This window comes from Glandiceps talaboti, chromosome 9 (assembly GCF_964340395.1).
Source record: "Glandiceps talaboti chromosome 9, keGlaTala1.1, whole genome shotgun sequence".
NCBI lineage: Eukaryota > Metazoa > Hemichordata > Enteropneusta > Spengelidae > Glandiceps > Glandiceps talaboti.
The window spans coordinates 2,369,991-2,391,289 of NC_135557.1; the positions used below are offsets into that span (position 1 = coordinate 2,369,991).

The 21,299-nt window shown below is 30.2% G+C and overlaps 1 protein-coding gene across 2 annotated transcripts; it reads left to right on the plus strand.

The window, feature by feature from the left end:
- The first annotated feature begins 313 nt into the window (after positions 1–313).
- LOC144440314 (uncharacterized) lies at positions 314–20,638 on the plus strand. Of its 2 annotated transcripts, none has more exons than XM_078129674.1 (9): positions 314–476; positions 5,451–5,490; positions 12,886–13,038; positions 14,447–14,497; positions 15,552–15,698; positions 17,617–17,769; positions 18,968–19,003; positions 19,718–19,867; positions 20,363–20,638. In XM_078129674.1, the coding sequence occupies exons 1-9, from the start codon at positions 393–395 to the stop codon at positions 20,368–20,370; spliced, it is 822 nt and encodes a 273-aa protein (XP_077985800.1). In that variant the 5' UTR covers positions 314–392; the 3' UTR covers positions 20,371–20,638. The 2 variants fall into 2 exon arrangements, with proteins under 2 accessions (XP_077985800.1, XP_077985801.1); XM_078129675.1 differs by having other exon boundaries at positions 12,889–13,038.
- Positions 20,639–21,299: the final 661 nt, after the last annotated feature.

Consider the following 21,299-nt stretch of genomic DNA (forward strand, 5'->3'; position numbering starts at 1 on the left):
CTTTTAAAACGCTACAATTAATTTTCAGTCGAAGACTGCTCATAGCTTTAGCAGTTGTTATCCTGGATTTAGACTGGGAACGCCTGACAAAATGTGGTAGGCAGTATGGTATGTCAGTGATAAAAAATACTACGAGGAAAAAGAGATATTGCATTAATTTATTGTCGATAAATTAATTCAGTAATCATTGTTGAGTGGTGAGACTGGCTGGTAATTTCCGGTGACTGGATACTTTATACATACGTAATAAGTACTAAAATGATCACGTGGTGCATGTAATTATCAAGGTTCACGATATTAAAGGCAGCAACTTTAGAAAGAAAAACGCCAGTAACAGTGGGTTTTGCTGTCTTCATCGCTACACGACATTGTCTGCATCACTACTGGAGAGAATGACTCGTAATATTGTTTGTATTCGACTCGTACAAATTCTTCTTCTATACACCTTATTATGCACCGTACAGGCATCATTGCTGGTAAGTAAAAGTTCTAACGATATTATTTTGATTGTATTGGTTTAGCCTATATGATCAAATTTCACCCTTTGAGTCTTTTATCAATATATTTCGTAAAGAAAAGAGCTCAGTTAATTGTAAAAGACGATTTCCATCCAGCACGTAATTTATTCCAACTTATGCGCTCAGGGAAGCGGTACCGTTCGATAAAATCAGGTTCTTATCGCATATTGTTTAGTTTTTATCCAACTGCAGTCCGCACTCTTCATGAATTAATTTAAGTTCTCTGTTAACGCATCAATCTCGTATTAGGAGTCATCTACAGAATAATGTTTTTGTAATTATTTCTTTACTCGCAAAATCAATGCACATTTCATTATATATGTATCAGTATATATATATATATATATATATATATATATATATATATATATATATATATATATATATATACATATATATATATATATATATGACAATAAAACACATACCATGTCATAATTATCATATATGTTCACTTAAAAGTCTCAAAACGAAGTTGTAAAACAAAGATAGTATTTTCCTGTAACATGCCTCCTCTATGTCTTTAATGTAAACAACTCTCAGCAATCTTGTTTCATGTATGTAGATGACACAAATATGTATAAATAAAGCTCAGATGTCCCATCATCAAGGATTTCATAAAATGTACTCAATGATATTTTATATGTTTGTTTGTTTCTTTGTTTCTTTGTTTGTTTGTTGAAAGAACTAATTCTTTCCTTTAACAAACAAGAAGTGCCCATAACAAACTGATACATTTGTCTATCCTTACTGTATTCCTGACTGTTCAGTGCCTACTTCTAGTGATAGCTGACTTGGTACATTAGAGTCAAAGTACTAATAATATAATATTTACAAAATAATCATAATAAATTATTTGAATCACTATTTAACCTGAACGATTTATCGTTGAGTACCTGTATATATAAATGATCTAAATTCAAAACCGTACTACAAACTATGTTACGAATACAGCCGTATTATGTTATAGTTTTACCATCCTTAACTTGTGAACAATGTGCAAGTGTCGGTATGTGCACGTGTGTGTGTGTGTGTGTGTGTGTGTGTGTATGTATGTATGTATGTATGTATGTATGTATGTATGTATGTATGTACATGTATGTATGTATGTATGTATGTATGTATGTATGTATGTATGTCTAGATCTGTGTCTGTGTGTCTGTGTGTGTCGGTGTGTCTGACTATCTATGTCTACGCCCTTTTCTGTATATCGCAGCGTGTTTCTGTCTATCTCTATTCAAAAAACAAAAACATTTTGAAGTGTTTCTTTAATGTGTAGTGTAAGTACAATTGAATTCAGTGGTTTTGTTTGTGTGTTTGTTTGTTTGTTTGTTTGTTTGTTTGTTTGTTTGTTTGTTTGTTTGTTTGTTTGTTTGGGGTGTCAAAGAAATGAAACTGTGATAAATATGAACACCAATATTTGACACAAACATTGTTGATCTTTTTGACGACAATACATTAGAGAAGGACTTCCTGTTATTAATTTATATCGTGGAAATTACCGTTGAAGTGGAAACTCCAATGATTACAATCACTAATCTGACAAAAATCATTTTAACCATGATAGTATTTGGTTAGCTATATAGCTGTATAACCTACAATATGTCCCATTTAATGAATTTGACCTATCTATCCATCAATTACTTTAACCATGATATTATTTGGTTAGCTATATAGCTGTATAACCTACAATATGTCCCATTTAATGAATTTGACCTATCTATCCATCAATTACTTTAACCATGATATTATTTGGTTAGCTATATAGCTGTATAACCTACAATATGTCCCATTTAATGAATTTGACCTATCTATCCATCAATTACTTTCAATGATGTATTTTCTCCCAATTTTTTTTAGTGTAATTTATTGTTTTACAAATCTAATAAAATGAACTGTTGTAAAGTGTTGTCCTTCCGGACGGAAATTACATTTATCAATTAGATACGCTGTGATTAATGAATATAATTATATAGTAGACTCTTAGAGAATGAGGCGTTTTATAACATCCGGCAGTGATTACCTTAAATATCATGTCTATATAATGTACTATTAATTATACGTTATCGATATCAAGATTAATCTAATGATAAGATTAATGTTAATAATCGTATACCATATCGATATAATTCATTGTTTGTGGCATATTTATTATCTTACCACTTTCACCTTACAAGTTCACCCTATTTATTTGGTTTTCATTGCATACCATTTCACCTTACAAGTTAACCCTGTTTATTTGGTTTTCTTTGCATACCACTTTCACCTCACAAGTTAACCCTGTTTATTTGGTTGTCTTTGCATACCTTCAATAAGTCTTAGGGTTATCCTCGATGTTAATGGAAAGTCTTACCATTGAATAGTGCAAACCCAAGTCACTTTCAGCAGACTGCAGAATTTGCCATTTTCAAAATACCGAATACTACTAGGAACTGTACTAGTATTACTACTTTAAGTATGTACTAGTATTACTACTTTAAGTATGTACTAGTATTACTACTTTAAGTATGTACTAGTATTAGTACTTTAAGTATGTACTAGTATTAGCACTTTAAGTATGTACTAGTATTAGTACTTCAAACATGTACTAGTATTAGCACTTAAAGTATGTACTAGTATTAGTACTTAAAGTATGTACTAGTATTAGCACTTTAAGCATGTACTAGTATTAGCACTTCAAGTATGTACTAGTATTAGTACTTTAAGTATGTACTAGTATTAGCACTTTAAGTATGTACTAGTATTAGTACTTTAAGTGTGTACTAGTATTAGTACTTTAAGTATGTACTAGTATTAGTACTTTAAGTATGTACTAGTATTAGTACTTTAAGTATGTACTAGTATTAGTACTTTAAGTATGTACTAGTATTAGTACTTTAAGTATGTACTAGTATTAGCACTTTAAGTATGTACTAGTATTAGTACTTTAAGTGTGTACTAGTATTAGTACTTTAAGTATGTACTAGTATTAGCACTTTAAGTATGTACTAGTATTAGTACTTTAAGTATGTACTAGTATTAGCACTTTAAGTATGTACTAGTATTAGTACTTTAAGTGTGTACTAGTATTAGTACTTTAAGTATGTACTAGTATTAGTACTTTAAGTATGTACTAGTATTAGTACTTTAAGTATGTACTCGTATTAGTACTTTAAGCATGTACCAGTATTAGTACTTTAAGTGTGTACTAGTATTAGTACTTTAAGTATGTACTAGTATTAGTACTTTAAGTATGTACTAGTATTAGTACTTTAAGCATGTACTCGTATTAGTACTTTAAGCATGTACTCGTATTAGTACTTTAAGTATGTACTAGTATTAGTACTTTAAGTATGTACTAGTATTAGTACTTTAAGTATGTACTAGTATTAGTACTTTAAGCATGTACTAGTATTAGTACTTTAAGTATGTACTAGTATTAGTACTTTAAGCATGTACTCGTATTAGTACTTTAAGTATGTACTAGTATTAGAACTTTAAGTATGTACTAGTATTAGCACTTTAAGCATGTACTAGTATTAGTACTTTAAGCATGTACTAGTATTAGAACTTTAAGTATGTACTAGTATTAGCACTTTAAGCATGTACTAGTATTAGTATTTTAAGTATGTACTAGTATTAGTACTTTAAGTATGTACTAGTATTAGCACTTTAAGCATGTACTCGATTTAAGTAACAATTGAGGTCACTGTGTCAAACTAGTAAATGCCGTGACATGATCTAAGCTATTCGCACTATTCACTAAAGTGCATATAAAATGTTGTAAATAACAGATCTGAAGATAATTTAGCTATCAGCTGTGTTTTAATGAGTACTAAAGTACTAACATACAACCAAATGCACTAATGAATGTAAGGAAGCTATGTATAAGATTTGACTGTCAGACCTTGATAAACAAAAATAAAAACGAGAAAACTTTTCAAAGCTTTACAGAAAACGTATAAAGAGTGTTTCGAAATGCTTTTGAAGTTCATCATAAAAGTTTCGAAACTTTACATAGCTTAAGCAAATGTATGGTAATTCATAGCGTATGTAATTAATATGCATATATATCACTGTAGGTTAAAACACTGGGTACATCACACATTTTATATATAGATTATTTATGCATATCCATGTATGTGTGTGTGTGTGTGTGTGTGTGTGTGTGTGTGTGTGTGTGTGCGTGCGTGTGTGTGTGCGTGCGTGTGTGTGTGTGTGTGTGTGTGTGTGTGTGTGTACATTCATATAAGTATAAATGTCTCACTGGAGTGAACAGTGCTCGATGCAATATTAGTACAACAGCATTATAGACTTAATTAGACTGATAAAATATTTCGAAATGTCGCCATCAACTTTAAGTAAATACTCCCTCGCCAACTAAAGAAATAAACCCCAGTAAGGAATAGTTTAGTCTGACTACCTTGTTAAGTAATATATACACAAACATTTAAGTGTATATATGGACCTTGACAATCCCAATTTTATCAGTCATCTGATGATCGCTGAGGAAGCGTGAAACTCTGAGTGAGGACTGATAAAATCTTATTCTTTTGAATCAAGAGTGTGTGTGTCTATATATATATATATATATATATATATATATATATATATATATATATATATATATATATATATATATATATATATATATATATATATATATATATATATATATATATATATATATATATATATATATAATAGTATTATATACTAATGATAACAATAATTTGATAATACTAATATTGTGGTGGTGGTCATTGTTGTTTGTGATGAATAACACACACATGCAGGCATATATATATATATATGTGTGTGTGTGTGTGTGTGTGTGTGTGTGTGTGTGTGTGTGTGTGTGTGTGTGTGTGTGTGTGTGCAACATAAAATAAAAATAAAATGTCTAAGCTTAAAATCAACCAAACACAATTTATGTGTGTATTTTTCGTACAGGGGAATCGTGGTGACGTCATAGGAAGACGCTTTAAAAGAGGTATTTATGATTGAGTTGTCTTAGATACTTGATAAACAATTATAAAGTGATCATATGAAAGAACAACATTATACTAACAAACGATGACTTTATGATAGGAATATCCCGAGAGTAAAAGTTTGGCTTAAATTCATAAATTCTTATGATTTCTATTCTGTATTGCCTCGCTTTGACAAAACATAATAGATTCTATAATGTTGAAAAGTCATTGTATATTGCCTATAAACATCGCCAATGCAATAAATTGCAATAAAATGAATCTACACACTTTAATATCGTCAATAAATCTACACACTTTAATATTGTCAATAAATCCACACACTTTAATATCGTCAATAAATCTAGACACTTTAATATCGTCAATAAATCCACACACTTTAATATCGTCAATAAATCTACACACTTTAATATCGTCAATAAATCCACACACTTTAATATCGTCAATAAATCTACACACTTTAATATCGTCAATAAATCTACACACTTTAATATCGTCAATAAATCTACACACTTTAATATCGTCAATAAATCCACACACTTTAATATTGTCAATAAATCCACAAACTTTAATATCGTCAATAAATCTACACACTTTAATATCGTCAATAAATCTAGACACTTTAATATCGTCAATAAATCTACATACTTTAATATCGTCAATAAATCTACACACTTTCATATCGTCAATAAATCTACACACTTTAATATCGTCAATAAATCTACACACTTTAATATCGTCAATAAATCTAGACACTTTAATATTGTCAATAAATCTACACACTTTAATATCGTCAATAAATCTAGACACTTTAATATCGTCAATAAATCTACATACTTTAATATCGTCAATAAATCTACACACTTTCATATCGTCAATAAATCTACACACTTTAATATCGTCAATAAATCTACACTTTCATATCGTCAATAAATCTACACACTTTAATATCGTCAATAAATCTACACACTTTAATATCGTCAATAAATCTACACACTTTAATATCGTCAATAAATCTACACACTTTAATATCGTCAATAAATCTACACACTTTAATATCGTCAATAAATCTAGACACTTTAATATCGTCAATAAATCCACACACTTTAATATTGTCAATAAATCCACAAACTTTAATATCGTCAATAAATCTACACACTTTAATATCGTCAATAAATCTAGACACTTTAATATCGTCAATAAATCTACATACTTTAATATCGTCAATAAATCTACACACTTTCATATCGTCAATAAATCTACACACTTTAATATCGTCAATAAATCTACACACTTTAATATCGTCAATAAATCTAGACACTTTAATATTGTCAATAAATCTACACACTTTAATATCGTCAATAAATCTAGACACTTTAATATCGTCAATAAATCTACATACTTTAATATCGTCAATAAATCTACACACTTTCATATCGTCAATAAATCTACACACTTTAATATCGTCAATAAATCTACACTTTCATATCGTCAATAAATCTACACACTTTAATATCGTCAATAAATCTACACACTTTAATATCGTCAATAAATCTACACACTTTAATATCGTCAATAAATCTACACACTTTAATATCGTCAATAAATCTACACACTTTAATATCGTCAATAAATCTAGACACTTTAATATTGTCAATAAATCTACACACTTTAATATCGTCAATAAATCTACACACTTTAATATCGTCAATAAATCTACACACTTTAATATCGTCAATAAATCTAGACACTTTAATATCGTCAATAAATCTACACACTTTAATATCGTCAATAAATCTAGACACTTTAATATCTTCAATAAATCTAGACACTTTAATATTGTCAATAAATCTACATACTTTAATATCGTCAATAAATCTACACACTTTAATATCGTCAATGAATCTACATACTTTAATATCGTCAATAAATCTACACACTTTAATATCGTCAATAAATCTACACACTTTATCGTCAATAAATCTACACACTTTAATATCGTCAATAAATCTACACACTTTATCGTCAATAAATCTAGACACTTTAATATCGTCAATAAATCTACACACTTTAATATCGTCAATAAATCTACACACTTTAATATCGTCAATAAATCTACACACTTTAATATCGTCAATAAATCTACACACTTTAATATCGTCAATAAATCTACACACTTTAATATCGTCAATAAATCTACACACTTTATCGTCAATAAATCTAGACACTTTAATATCGTCAATAAATCTACACACTTTATCGTCAATGAATCTACACACTTTAATATCGTCAATAAATCTACACACTTTATCGTCAATAAATCTACACACTTTAATATCGTCAATAAATCTAGACACTTTAATATTGTCAATAAATCTACACACTTTAATATTGTCAATAAATCTACACACTTTATCGTCAATAAATCTACACACTTTAATATCGTCAATAAATCTACACACTTTAATATCGTCAATAAATCTACACACTTTAATATCGTCAATAAATCTAGACACTTTAATATCGTCAATAAATCTACATACTTTAATATCGTCAATAAATCTACATACTTTAATATCGTCAATAAATCTACACACTTTAATATCGTCAATAAATCTACACACTTTAATATCGTCAATAAATCTACATACTTTAATATCGTCAATAAATCTAGACACTTTAATATCGTCAATAAATCTACATACTTTAATATCGTCAATAAATCTACACACTTTATCGTCAATAAATCTACACACTTTATCGTCAATAAATCTACACACTTTAATATCGTCAATAAATCTACATACTTTAATATCGTCAATAAATCTAGACACTTTAATATCGTCAATAAATCTACACACTTTAATATCGTCAATAAATCTAGACACTTTAATATTGTCAATAAATCTACACACTTTAATATCGTCAATAAATCTACACACTTTAATATCGTCAATAAATCTAGACACTTTAATATTGTCAATAAATCTACACACTTTATCGTCAATAAATCTACACACTTTAATATCGTCAATAAATCTACATACTTTAATATCGTCAATAAATCTACACACTTTAATATCGTCAATAAATCTACATACTTTAATATCGGCAATAAATCTACACACTTTATCGTCAATAAATCTAGACACTTTAATATCGTCAATAAATCTACATACTTTAATATCGTCAATAAATCTACACACTTTAATATCGTCAATAAATCTACATACTTTAATATCGTCAATAAATCTAGACACTTTAATATCGTCAATAAATCTACATACTTTAATATCGTCAATAAATCTAGACACTTTAATATCGTCAATAAATCTACACACTTTAATATCGTCAATAAATCTAGACACTTTAATATCGTCAATAAATCTAGACACTTTAATATTGTCAATAAATCTACATACTTTAATATCGTCAATAAATCTACACACTTTAATATCGTCAATGAATCTACATACTTTAATATCGTCAATAAATCTACACACTTTAATATCGTCAATAAATCTACACACTTTATCGTCAATAAATCTACACACTTTAATATCGTCAATAAATCTACACACTTTATCGTCAATAAATCTACACACTTTAATATCGTCAATAAATCTACACACTTTATCGTCAATAAATCTACACACTTTAATATCGTCAATAAATCTACACACTTTATCGTCAATAAATCTAGACACTTTAATATCGTCAATAAATCTACACACTTTAATATCGTCAATAAATCTACACACTTTAATATCGTCAATAAATCTACACACTTTAATATCGTCAATAAATCTACACACTTTAATATCGTCAATAAATCTACACACTTTAATATCGTCAATAAATCTACACACTTTATCGTCAATAAATCTAGACACTTTAATATCGTCAATAAATCTACACACTTTATCGTCAATGAATCTACACATTTTAATATCGTCAATAAATCTACACACTTTATCGTCAATAAATCTACACACTTTAATATCGTCAATAAATCTAGACACTTTAATATTGTCAATAAATCTACACACTTTATCGTCAATAAATCTACACACTTTAATATCGTCAATAAATCTACATACTTTAATATCGTCAATAAATCTACATACTTTAATATCGTCAATAAATCTACACACTTTAATATCGTCAATAAATCTACACACTTTAATATCGTCAATAAATCTACATACTTTAATATCGTCAATAAATCTAGACACTTTAATATCGTCAATAAATCTACATACTTTAATATCGTCAATAAATCTACACACTTTATCGTCAATAAATCTACACACTTTATCGTCAATAAATCTACACACTTTAATATCGTCAATAAATCTACATACTTTAATATCGTCAATAAATCTAGACACTTTAATATCGTCAATAAATCTACACACTTTAATATCGTCAATAAATCTAGACACTTTAATATTGTCAATAAATCTACACACTTTAATATCGTCAATAAATCTACATACTTTAATATTGTCAATAAATCTAGACACTTTAATATTGTCAATAAATCTAGACACTTTAATATTGTCAATAAATCTACACACTTTAATATCGTCAATAAATCTAGACACTTTAATATTGTCAATAAATCTACACACTTTATCGTCAATAAATCTACACACTTTAATATCGTCAATAAATCTACATACTTTAATATCGTCAATAAATCTACACACTTTAATATCGTCAATAAATCTACATACTTTAATATCGGCAATAAATCTACACACTTTATCGTCAATAAATCTAGACACTTTAATATCGTCAATAAATCTACATACTTTAATATCGTCAATAAATCTACACACTTTAATATCGTCAATAAATCTACATACTTTAATATCGTCAATAAATCTAGACACTTTAATATCGTCAATAAATCTACATACTTTAATATCGTCAATAAATCTACACACTTTAATATCGTCAATAAATCTACATACTTTAATATCGTCAATAAATCTACACACTTTAATATCGTCAATAAATCTACATACTTTAATATCGTTAATAAATCTACACACTTTAATATCGTCAATAAATCTACACACTTTAATATCGTCAATAAATCTACATACTTTAATATCGTTAATAAATCTACACACTTTAATGTCGTCAATAAATCTACATACTTTAATATCGTTAATAAATCTACACACTTTAATATCGTCAATAAATCTACACACTTTAATATCGTCAATAAATCTACATACTTTAATATCGTCAATAAATCTACACACTTTAATATCGTCAATAAATCTACACACTTTATCGTCAATAAATCTACACACTTTAATATCGTCAATAAATCTACACACTTTAATGTCGTTAATAAATCTACACACTTTAATATCGTCAATAAATCTACACACTTTAATATCGTCAATAAATCTACATACTTTAATATCGTCAATAAATCTACATTCTTTAATATCGTCAATAAATCTACATACTTTAATATCGTTAATAAATCTACACACCTTAATATCGTCAATAAATCTACATACTTTAATATCGTTAATAAATCTACACACTTTAATGTCGTCAATAAATCTACACACTTTAATGTCGTCAATAAATCTACATACTTTAATATCGTTAATAAATCTACACACTTTAATGTCGTCAATAAATCTACATACTTTAATATCGTTAATAAATCTACATACTTTAATATCGTTAATAAATCTACACACTTTAATGTCGTCAATAAATCTACATACTTTAATATCGTTAATAAATCTACACACTTTAATATCGTCAATAAATCTACATACTTTAATATCGTTAATAAATCTACACACTTTAATATCGTCAATAAATCTGCATACTTTAATATCGTTAATAAATCTACATACTTTAATATCGTTAATAAATCTACACACTTTAATATCGTCAATAAATCTACATACTTTAATATCGTTAATAAATCTACACACTTTAATATCGTCAATAAATCTACATACTTTAATAGCGTTAATAAATCTACACACTTTAATATCGTCAATAAATCTACTTACTTTAATATCGTCAATAAATCTACATACTTTAATATCGTTAATAAATCTACACACTTTCATGTCGTCAATAAATCTACATACTTTAATATCGTTAATAAATCTACACACTTTAATATCGTCAATAAATCTACATACTTTAATATCGTTAATAAATCTACACACTTTAATGTCGTCAATAAATCTACACACTTTAATGTCGTCAATAAATCTACATACTTTAATATCGTTAATAAATCTACACACTTTAATGTCGTCAATAAATCTACATACTTTAATATCGTTAATAAATCTACACACTTTAATATCGTCAATAAATCTACATACTTTAATATCGTTAATAAATCTACACACTTTAATATCGTCAATAAATCTACATACTTTAATATCGTTAATAAATCTACATACTTTAATATTGTTAATAAATCTACACACTTTAATATCGTCAATAAATCTACATACTTTAATATCGTTAATAAATCTACACACTTTAATATCGTCAATAAATCTACATACTTTAATAGCGTTAATAAATGTACACACTTTAATATCGTCAATAAATCTACATACTTTAATATCGTCAATAAATCTACATACTTTAATATCGTTAATAAATCTACACACTTTAATGTCGTCAATAAATCTACATACTTTAATATCGTTAATAAATCTACACACTTTAATGTCGTCAATAAATCTACACACTTTAATGTCGTCAATAAATCTACACACTTTAATGTCGTCAATAAATCTACATACTTTAATATCGTTAATAAATCTACACACTTTAATATTGTCAATAAATCTACATACTTTAATGTCGTCAATAAATCTACACACTTTAATATCGTCAATAAATCTACATACTTTAATATCGTTAATAAATCTACACACTTTAATATCGTCAATAAATCTACATACTTTAATATCGTTAATAAATCTACACACTTTTAATCGTCAATAAATCTACATACTTTAATATCGTCAATAAATCTACACACTTTAATATCGTCAATAAATCTACACACTTTAATATCGTTAATAAATCTACATACTTTAATATCGTTAATAAATCTACACACTTTAATGTCGTCAATAAATCTACACACTTTAATGTCGTCAATAAATCTACATACTTTAATATCGTTAATAAATCTACACACTTTAATATTGTCAATAAATCTACATACTTTAATATCGTCAATAAATCTACACACTTTAATGTCGTCAATAAATCTACATACTTTAATATCGTCAATAAATCTACACACTTTAATATCGTTAATAAATCTACACACTTTAATATCGTTAATAAATCTACACACTTTATGTTTTTAATTTCAGCAGATTCAACCTACAAGTTTTCTAAGACTTGTTATGAGGAATACGGCGAGAAAGCAAAATACGCATGTGATGACGGTAGAGGTTGTTTTGGAGATCGCATCATTTGTGATGGCTTTGAAAACTGTGCTGATGGAAGTGATGAATATGGATGTCGTGAGTAAACATATAGTCAATTATCTTGTACTTCACATCCGTCTGGCTCATTGTCTTCGAATTCTGTTTATGTTTTCTTAAATTGGTGCCCGGTACGTCAATTGTATCCTGTGACTTACCAGTGCTACATAGTAGGTACAAGGAATTCATAGTAGGGATTGATTTTATCTTCGAAGACGCGTGAAGTGACATGCATTGCTGATTTCGTAGAATGCCTCAAACCAGTGTATACATCATAGCATGCCCTTTCTAAGCTACAGTTGCAGATTGTTGTTACAACATTTTTGAGAGGTCGTACGATGCAGAATGGAAAATTAACTTTTCAGCGCCACTTACGTACAGACAAGAATTGTTGATAAGCTAAACTAAATCTATAAAGTCGTTCAGTAAGTCAAAACAATTATGCCAGTGTAGTTGCATTGTGAATCTAGGCACTCTCTAAAATATTATCGTGAAATCACCATTTATAGAATACTGGGTATGATTCAAAGTACAAACATGTTATTCACGAAATGCATGACGGTTAATTATGCTAGATGTTTTATAGTTTTCAAGCTGAGAAACAAGGTCTGACTATTTAACCTGCTGTTCGCTATTTACGAACATTTATTATCTATGGTATACTCATAGCATTTCTAGATTTTAGCATATTATTATTTTAACAGTGTGAGACTCTATACATTCAAGCAAAACACTGTACAAGTTTGTTCGGTCTTTCCAACTTATACTCAATGTGTAAGTGACTATATGGCTGTGTGTCTGCATGATCTCATTGACATTGTTCATCAGTGCATGTTTTTCACACATTTTTATTTTGACTACCAAATCATTGATTCATAATCTGTGTGATCATATGGAAGTACATCACCACTCATCATGGAGATAACTATTACAAACAAACATATCAACGACTCTGTTGACAAAGACTGAAGTGTACAGTCGAAAATTTCAGGTAAATTTTCTAGTTGTGTTTGGAACAAAAGTTCAAATTGAATACTATATCAACGACTCATTTATTACATGTTTGACAATCTAGATGTCTGGTTTATTTGGCAGTACTTTCTATTAATTTCTGTGCTTGCCATTCATAGGAATAAGAAGCCTGTATTTCTTTCTCTACATCTTGCCATTCATATAACTGAGTAACCTGTATTTCTTTCTCTACATCTTGCCATTCATATAACTGAGTAACCTGTATTTCTTCCTCGGGATCTTGCCATTCATATAAATGAGTAACCTGTATTTCTTTCTCTACATCTTGCCATTCATATAACTGAGTAACCTATATTTCTTTCTCTACATCTTGCCATTCATATAAATGAGTAACCTGTATTTCTTCCTCGGGATCTTGCCATTCATATAAATGAGTAACCTGTATTTCTTTCTCTATGTATTATATCATATACAGTTGGCATAGAACCTCCCGAGCTGCCACCTTGGAACCTTGAAGAACCTAAAGGTATGACATCATACTTAGATTGGCATAATATAATAAGGTATATACGGTATATTGTTTTTAGTTTAATCCCAATTATTCAACTAGTGTTCTTTCTGTTTTTTATTTTTTTTTATTTTTGACTTTTGACAGAACAACTGTAATATTTAGTCGAGAAAACTGGACAGTTTACAAGTGATCAACATGTCAATGAACTTGTTAGCTAATCACGGTGAACCTGTATATCAACTAGTCAACTTGTTAGCTAATCACGGTGAACCTGTATATCAACTAGTCAACTTGTTAGCTAATCACGGTGAACCTGTATATCAACTAGTCAACTTGTTAGCTAATCACGGTGAACCTGTATATCTACTAGTCAACTTGTTAGCTAATCACGGTGAACCTGTATATCAACTAGTCAACTTGTTAGCTAATCACGGTGAACCTGTATATCAACTAGTCAACTTGTTAGCTAATCACGGTGAACCTGTATATCAACTAGTCAACTTGTTAGCTAATCACGGTGAACCTGTATATCAACTCGTCAACTTGTTAGCTAATCACGGTGAACCTGTATATCAACTCGTCAACTTGTTAGCTAATCACGGTGAACCTGTATATCAACTAGTCAACTTGTACTAATACTATTACGCTGTTTTGTAGTTTTGCTATTATCTTCCGAATCGGTACAATGCATGTGAGGGCAGTACAGAAAAACAATGCCTGTCATAAGATTCAATACTATGAAGCAATTTGTGAGGAACTAAGATTTCAGATTCATTTGACTAAATACTATGATAACCAGTAAAGTAGAACTTGGATGTTTTGTAACAGAGCTACTCATCAATAACAGTGATGTATAGGAAAAACCTTTTGTCTGAGTGGAAATATTTATTACAGAGAAAATAATTTATAAAACTCAAATAATTAAATACGACATTGAACGATAATCATTACTAGTTTACATCACACACTAATGTTTGTCTCTTGGGGTGAATGGGTATATACAAGATAAATAAAATGCTTGATTGATCTCTGTTGACGACAGTTTGATCTCAAATTAAATGTTTTCCAGATGGCAAACCTTACTATTTTCCACGCTGCCAGGAAGTATTCCCAGAAACAGAAATGAAATGTGTTGGCGAAGATATGTGTATTTCATTTAAAGCCATTTGTAATGGATATGATGATTGTCAGGATGGTGCTGACGAACAAGATTGCGGTAAGATAGCATACAGGGTTGTGGTAAGATAGCATACAGGGTTGTGGTAAGATAGCATACAGGGTTGTGGTAAGATAGCATACAGGACTGTAAGATAGCATACAGGGTTGTGGTAAGGTAGCATACAGGACTGTGGTAAGGTAGTATACAGGGTTGTGGTAAGGTAGCATACAGGACTGTGGTAAGGTAGTATACAGGGTTGTGGTAAGGTAGTATACAGGACTGTGGTAAGGTAGTATACAGGACTGTGGTAAGATAGCATACATGACTGTAAGATAGCATACAGGACTGTAAGATAGCATACAGGACTGTAAGATAGCGTACAGGACTGTGGTAAGATAGCATACAGGACTGTAAGGTAGCATACAGGACTGTAAGATAGCATACAGGACTGTAAGATAGCATACAGGACTGTAAGATAGCATACAGGACTGTAAGGTAGCATACAGGACTGTGGTAAGGTAGCATACAGAACTGTGGTAAGGTAGTATACAGAACTGTGGTAAGCTGGAACACAAAGGACTCAGGTAAGATAGCATACAGGACTGTGGTAACATAACATACAGGACTGTGGTAAGGTAATATACTGGCCTGTGGTAAGATAACATATAGTACTGTGGTAAGGTAACACAAAACTGTGATAAGGTAACATACAGGACTGTGATAAGATAATGCACAGGAATGTGTTAAGATAACATACACGACTTTAAAGGGCTGTGGTAAGGTAACATACATGACTGGTAAGGTAATATACAGGACTGTGGGAAGATAACATATAGTACTATGGTAAGTTAACATACAGGACTGTGGTAAGATAACATACAGGACTGTGGTAAGGTAACATACATGACTGTGGTAAAGATAACATACAGGACTGTGGTAAGGTAACATACATGACTGTGGTAAGGTAATATACAGGACTGGTAAGATAACATATTACTGTGGTAAGGTAACATACAAGACTGTGATAGGATACATACAGGACTGTATTAAGGTAACATACATGACCGTGGTAAGATAACATACAGAACTGTGGTAAGATAACATACAGGACTGTGGTAAGATAACATACAGGACTGTGGTAAGATATATACATGACTGTGGTAAGATAACATACATGACTGTGGTAAGCTAACATACAGAACTGTGGTAAGATAACATACAGAATTGTGGTAAGATAACATACATGACTGTGGTAAGATAACATACAGGACTGTGGTAAGATAACATACAGGATTGTGGTAAGCTAACATACATGACTGTGGTAAGATAACATACAGGACTGTGGTAAGCTAACATACAGGACTGTGGTAAGATAACATACAGGACTGTGGTAAGATATATACATGACTGTGGTAAGATAACATACATGACTGTGGTAAGCTAACATACAGAACTGTGGTAAGATAACATACAGAATTGTGGTAAGATAACATACATGACTGTGGTAAGATAACATACAGGACTGTGGTAAGATAACATACAGGATTGTGGTAAGATAACATACAGGACTGTGGTAAGCTAACATACAGGACTGTGGTAAGATAACATACATGACTGTGGTAAGCTAACATACATGACTGGTAAGCTAACATACATGACTGTGGTAAGCTAACATACATGACTGTGGTAAGCTAACATACATGACTGTGGTAAGCTAACATACATGACTGTGGTAAGCTAACATACAGGACTGTGGTAAGCTAACATACAGAATTGTGGTAAGATAACTTACATGACTGTGGTAAGATAACATACAGGACTGTGGTAAGATAGAATAATTTGAAAGAAGGATAACAGTATATACAAGGCACATTTATAAATGAATTAAATAAAAGTAAGTAAGCTAAATAAGTGTATGTCTTCTAAATATGTATTACATACCAATTATATTGTTAACGTTATTTTATCATCATAGGGAGAAAAGCTTACGAGTTTTCAAAAATCTGCTTTGAAGAGTATGGCATTAAAGGACAATATTCATGTGCTGACGGTAGAGGTTGTTTTGGAGATCACGTGATCTGTGATGGATTTAACAACTGTCCAGACGGTAGTGATGAATACGGCTGTCGTAAGTATTTTGACCTACTGTCACACTACAATTTTGCATGTCAAGTGTTGCCAAAGTTAAATTCTCTCCAAATTAGTTCATTGGTTATTAAAGTTACCAATAATATGGACACTTCTTGTAAAGCCCCGGGGTGCCTACACTAGTCAAAAAAGAGTTAAACCATGTTTTTACTCATTAACTACTAGATTTATAAAACACTTCCAGATTTTACGAACTTAACAATGTAATGACAATTCACTTTACGACTTATATTTTATCCTGAGATATCTTGTGTATAAGATTTGCCGTCATTTACATAAATGTGGTTATTGTCTCATATATGATTGATGTGTTTGGATTGGACACACTGATTTATTGTCCCGTACTCAGGCAATTTGTGTCAAAAATAATGTTTCATTTCTTCGCTATATGTTTGACATGCAATACTCTAAATCTGTCTTAAGAAATCTGAAAACATCTCGTATGTCAGATGGGCTGACAGACAGTGTCAGACAGCTTTTATATATATGCGAAGGATCCACAGAGTTGTCAAATTTTTAGCATGTTGTTGATGCCATTTTGACATTATATTGTTTTGTATGATTGTAATGTATCGTGTTTTTTTTTCTCATTGTTGGTTTCTCTTCTTGTGAAGGCTTGATAAATAAATAAATAAATAAATGAATGAATGAATGAATGAATGAATGAATGAATGAATGAATGAATGAATGAATGAATGAATGAATGAATGAATAAATAAATAAATAAATAAATAAATAAATAAATAAATAAATAAATAAATAAATAAATAAATAAATAAATAAATAAATAAATAAATAAATAAATAAATAAATAAATAAATACAAATATAATAACGGTTCATCTCTCCCTATAGGTATGCTGTGTATATGTATTACATGTATTCTGTATGTGTAATAGCTCTTCCATATGTGATTGCAAATCACTTTATCGTATTCTTTTCTAAACATTACAAACATATGTTTTCCGTAATAATCTTATACAAATATATCCGTTTTGTTGGTAATGGTTTGTTTACTATGGCATGTTGTTCTTTGAACCATATTGTAAAAAATCAACATCTTGGTCAACTAGAAACTCGTGTGAAAGTAAGTGTCTGTTTATTTATCATTAGTCACACATAGACTCTGGCCCGATAATTTTAAGTTTTACATGTTTTTGCTCTCGTTAATTATTCTAGTTGGCATAGAACCTTCGGAATTGGATAAACCTAAAGGTAACTGTAATATTTGATTCATTCGACTACGAGCTTGCACTCACATACAAATACAAACATACATAAGTACATACGAACAGACGGATATATGCATACACATACATAAAGAACGGTCGACTGGTGTGTATTTCACTGCTATATGAGTTCCCTGAATGTGAAAGCCTCAAATTAACACTGCTTACAGTTTCATTGCTTAAGACTATTTGGTGAGAGGCACAACCAAGAAACATAAAGACAAAACTTCGAAAGGTGACAACGTCTTCAGTTGATGTTAGTTCGATTATTAAAATTGACCCAAATATTAATGTTCAGAGGGCTTAACCCATGCATGTCAGCATGACGTATGCTAAAATCATTTGTTGACAAACACAGTATGCAACGCCATCATCAATATATAAGGTCTTAACCATGTCACGTGCTTATCATCACCTTGAACTTGGTTTGTTTTCACGGTGAGACTAGAGTTCAATTCGGGAAAGTCTTTGGTGAATCATTTCAGCTCTGATACAGAGTTTCATTCGAATATCTCTAGTTGATGTTTAGGTATTGATAGCTGAAGACCCCGAGGCATGTCTACTTAATTTCTATGTCAGTTGTATTTGAATGTGATGAGAGTGTAGATTAATTGTTGACCAAGGTTACACTTTACTTAATTTCATGAATAAAACGTGTATGTGTAAATCCAAATACGTTTGTCTCTGTTTCTATTGTCAGAGAAAGGCTATCAGTTTTCACAGACATGTTTCGATGAGTACGGTGTAAAGGGACAATACTCGTGTGCTGACGGAAGTGGTTGCTTTGGACAAGAAGTTATTTGTGACGACTTTAAAAATTGTCCAGACGGCAGTGATGAACACGGTTGTTGTAAGTTACTAAATAGACTAGATCGTATTTATTATCAAATCTAATGACTCGATACATTTACACTATGCAGGTAGAAATTTATAAAGGTATATAGGTGGGCAGGTAGATAGGTGGGCAGGCAGGTAGTTGGGCAGGTAGATAGGTTTTTTAGGAATGTATTGTATGTTAACAAGTCTATCATCAAAGACTAGAGGCGCAAATGTATGAACTCTATAAATTGTAAAATGATTATCCCATTGCTATGTTGTGTGCCGTAATCAAAGAAGTGTACGTATACAGTACGATGTAATGTCCAGATATGAAAGTAAACCTGGATTAGCACCGTATGAATTACGATGGGAAGCTGTAACGTTTTCTCTCATTTTTATTTAAATAATTTATTATCTTAATTTCCCTCTAATCTGGTCGTCATGGTGCTTTTAAAAAACCTGGAATGGTTTCATCTGTTGACGAATCATCTATTCAATTTTGAAACTGATCCTTCTCATTTTACAGATTCTTAGTTTTACACGGGAAGACAATGGAATCATAGACGTATTTTACACCGGAAGACAGTGGAATCATAGACGTATTTTACACCGGAAGACAGTGGAACCGACGTATTTTACACCGGAAGACAATGGAATTATGGACGTATTTTACAACATTGAAGTATCCACTGGCAGTGTTACAATTTTGGAAGTGGCCCTGTCCTTTCTTTCTTTTTCAAATTTAATCAATGTGAAATTACACACTCATAAATAGTTGGAGTATTTAATAAACCATCGCATCGCCAGTTATCATAAAGTTGTGTTTAATTTACCTATATGGATTGATGTATAATTGTGAGGATGTCGATACTGCTGTTTAGTGTAATTGATGTAGAGATATTGCTGTGTAGTATAATTGTCAGGATGTAGAGATACTGTTGTGTAGTGTAATTGATGTAGAGATATTGCTGTGTAGTACGTGTAATTGATGTAGAGATACTGTTGTGTAGAGTAATTGATGTAGAGATACTGTTGTGTAGAGTAATTGATGTAGAGATACTGCTGTGTAATGTAATTCTCAGGATGTATAGATACTAATGTGCAGTGTAATTGATGTAGAGATACTGTTGTGTAGAGTAATTGATGTAGAGATACTGCTGTGTAGTGTAATTGTCAGGATGTAGAGATACTGATGTGTAATGTAATTGTCAGGATGTAGAGATACTAATGTGCAGTGTAATTGATGTAGAGATACTGTTATGTAGAGTAATTGATGTAGAGATACTGTTGTGTAAAGTAATTGTCAGGATGAAGAGATACTGATGTGTAGTGTAATTGTCAGGATGTAGAGATACTGCTGTGTAGTGTAATTGATGTAGAGATACTGCTGTGTAGTGTAATTGATGTAGAGATATTGCTGTGTAGTGTACTTGATGTAGAGATACTGATGTGTAGTGTAATTG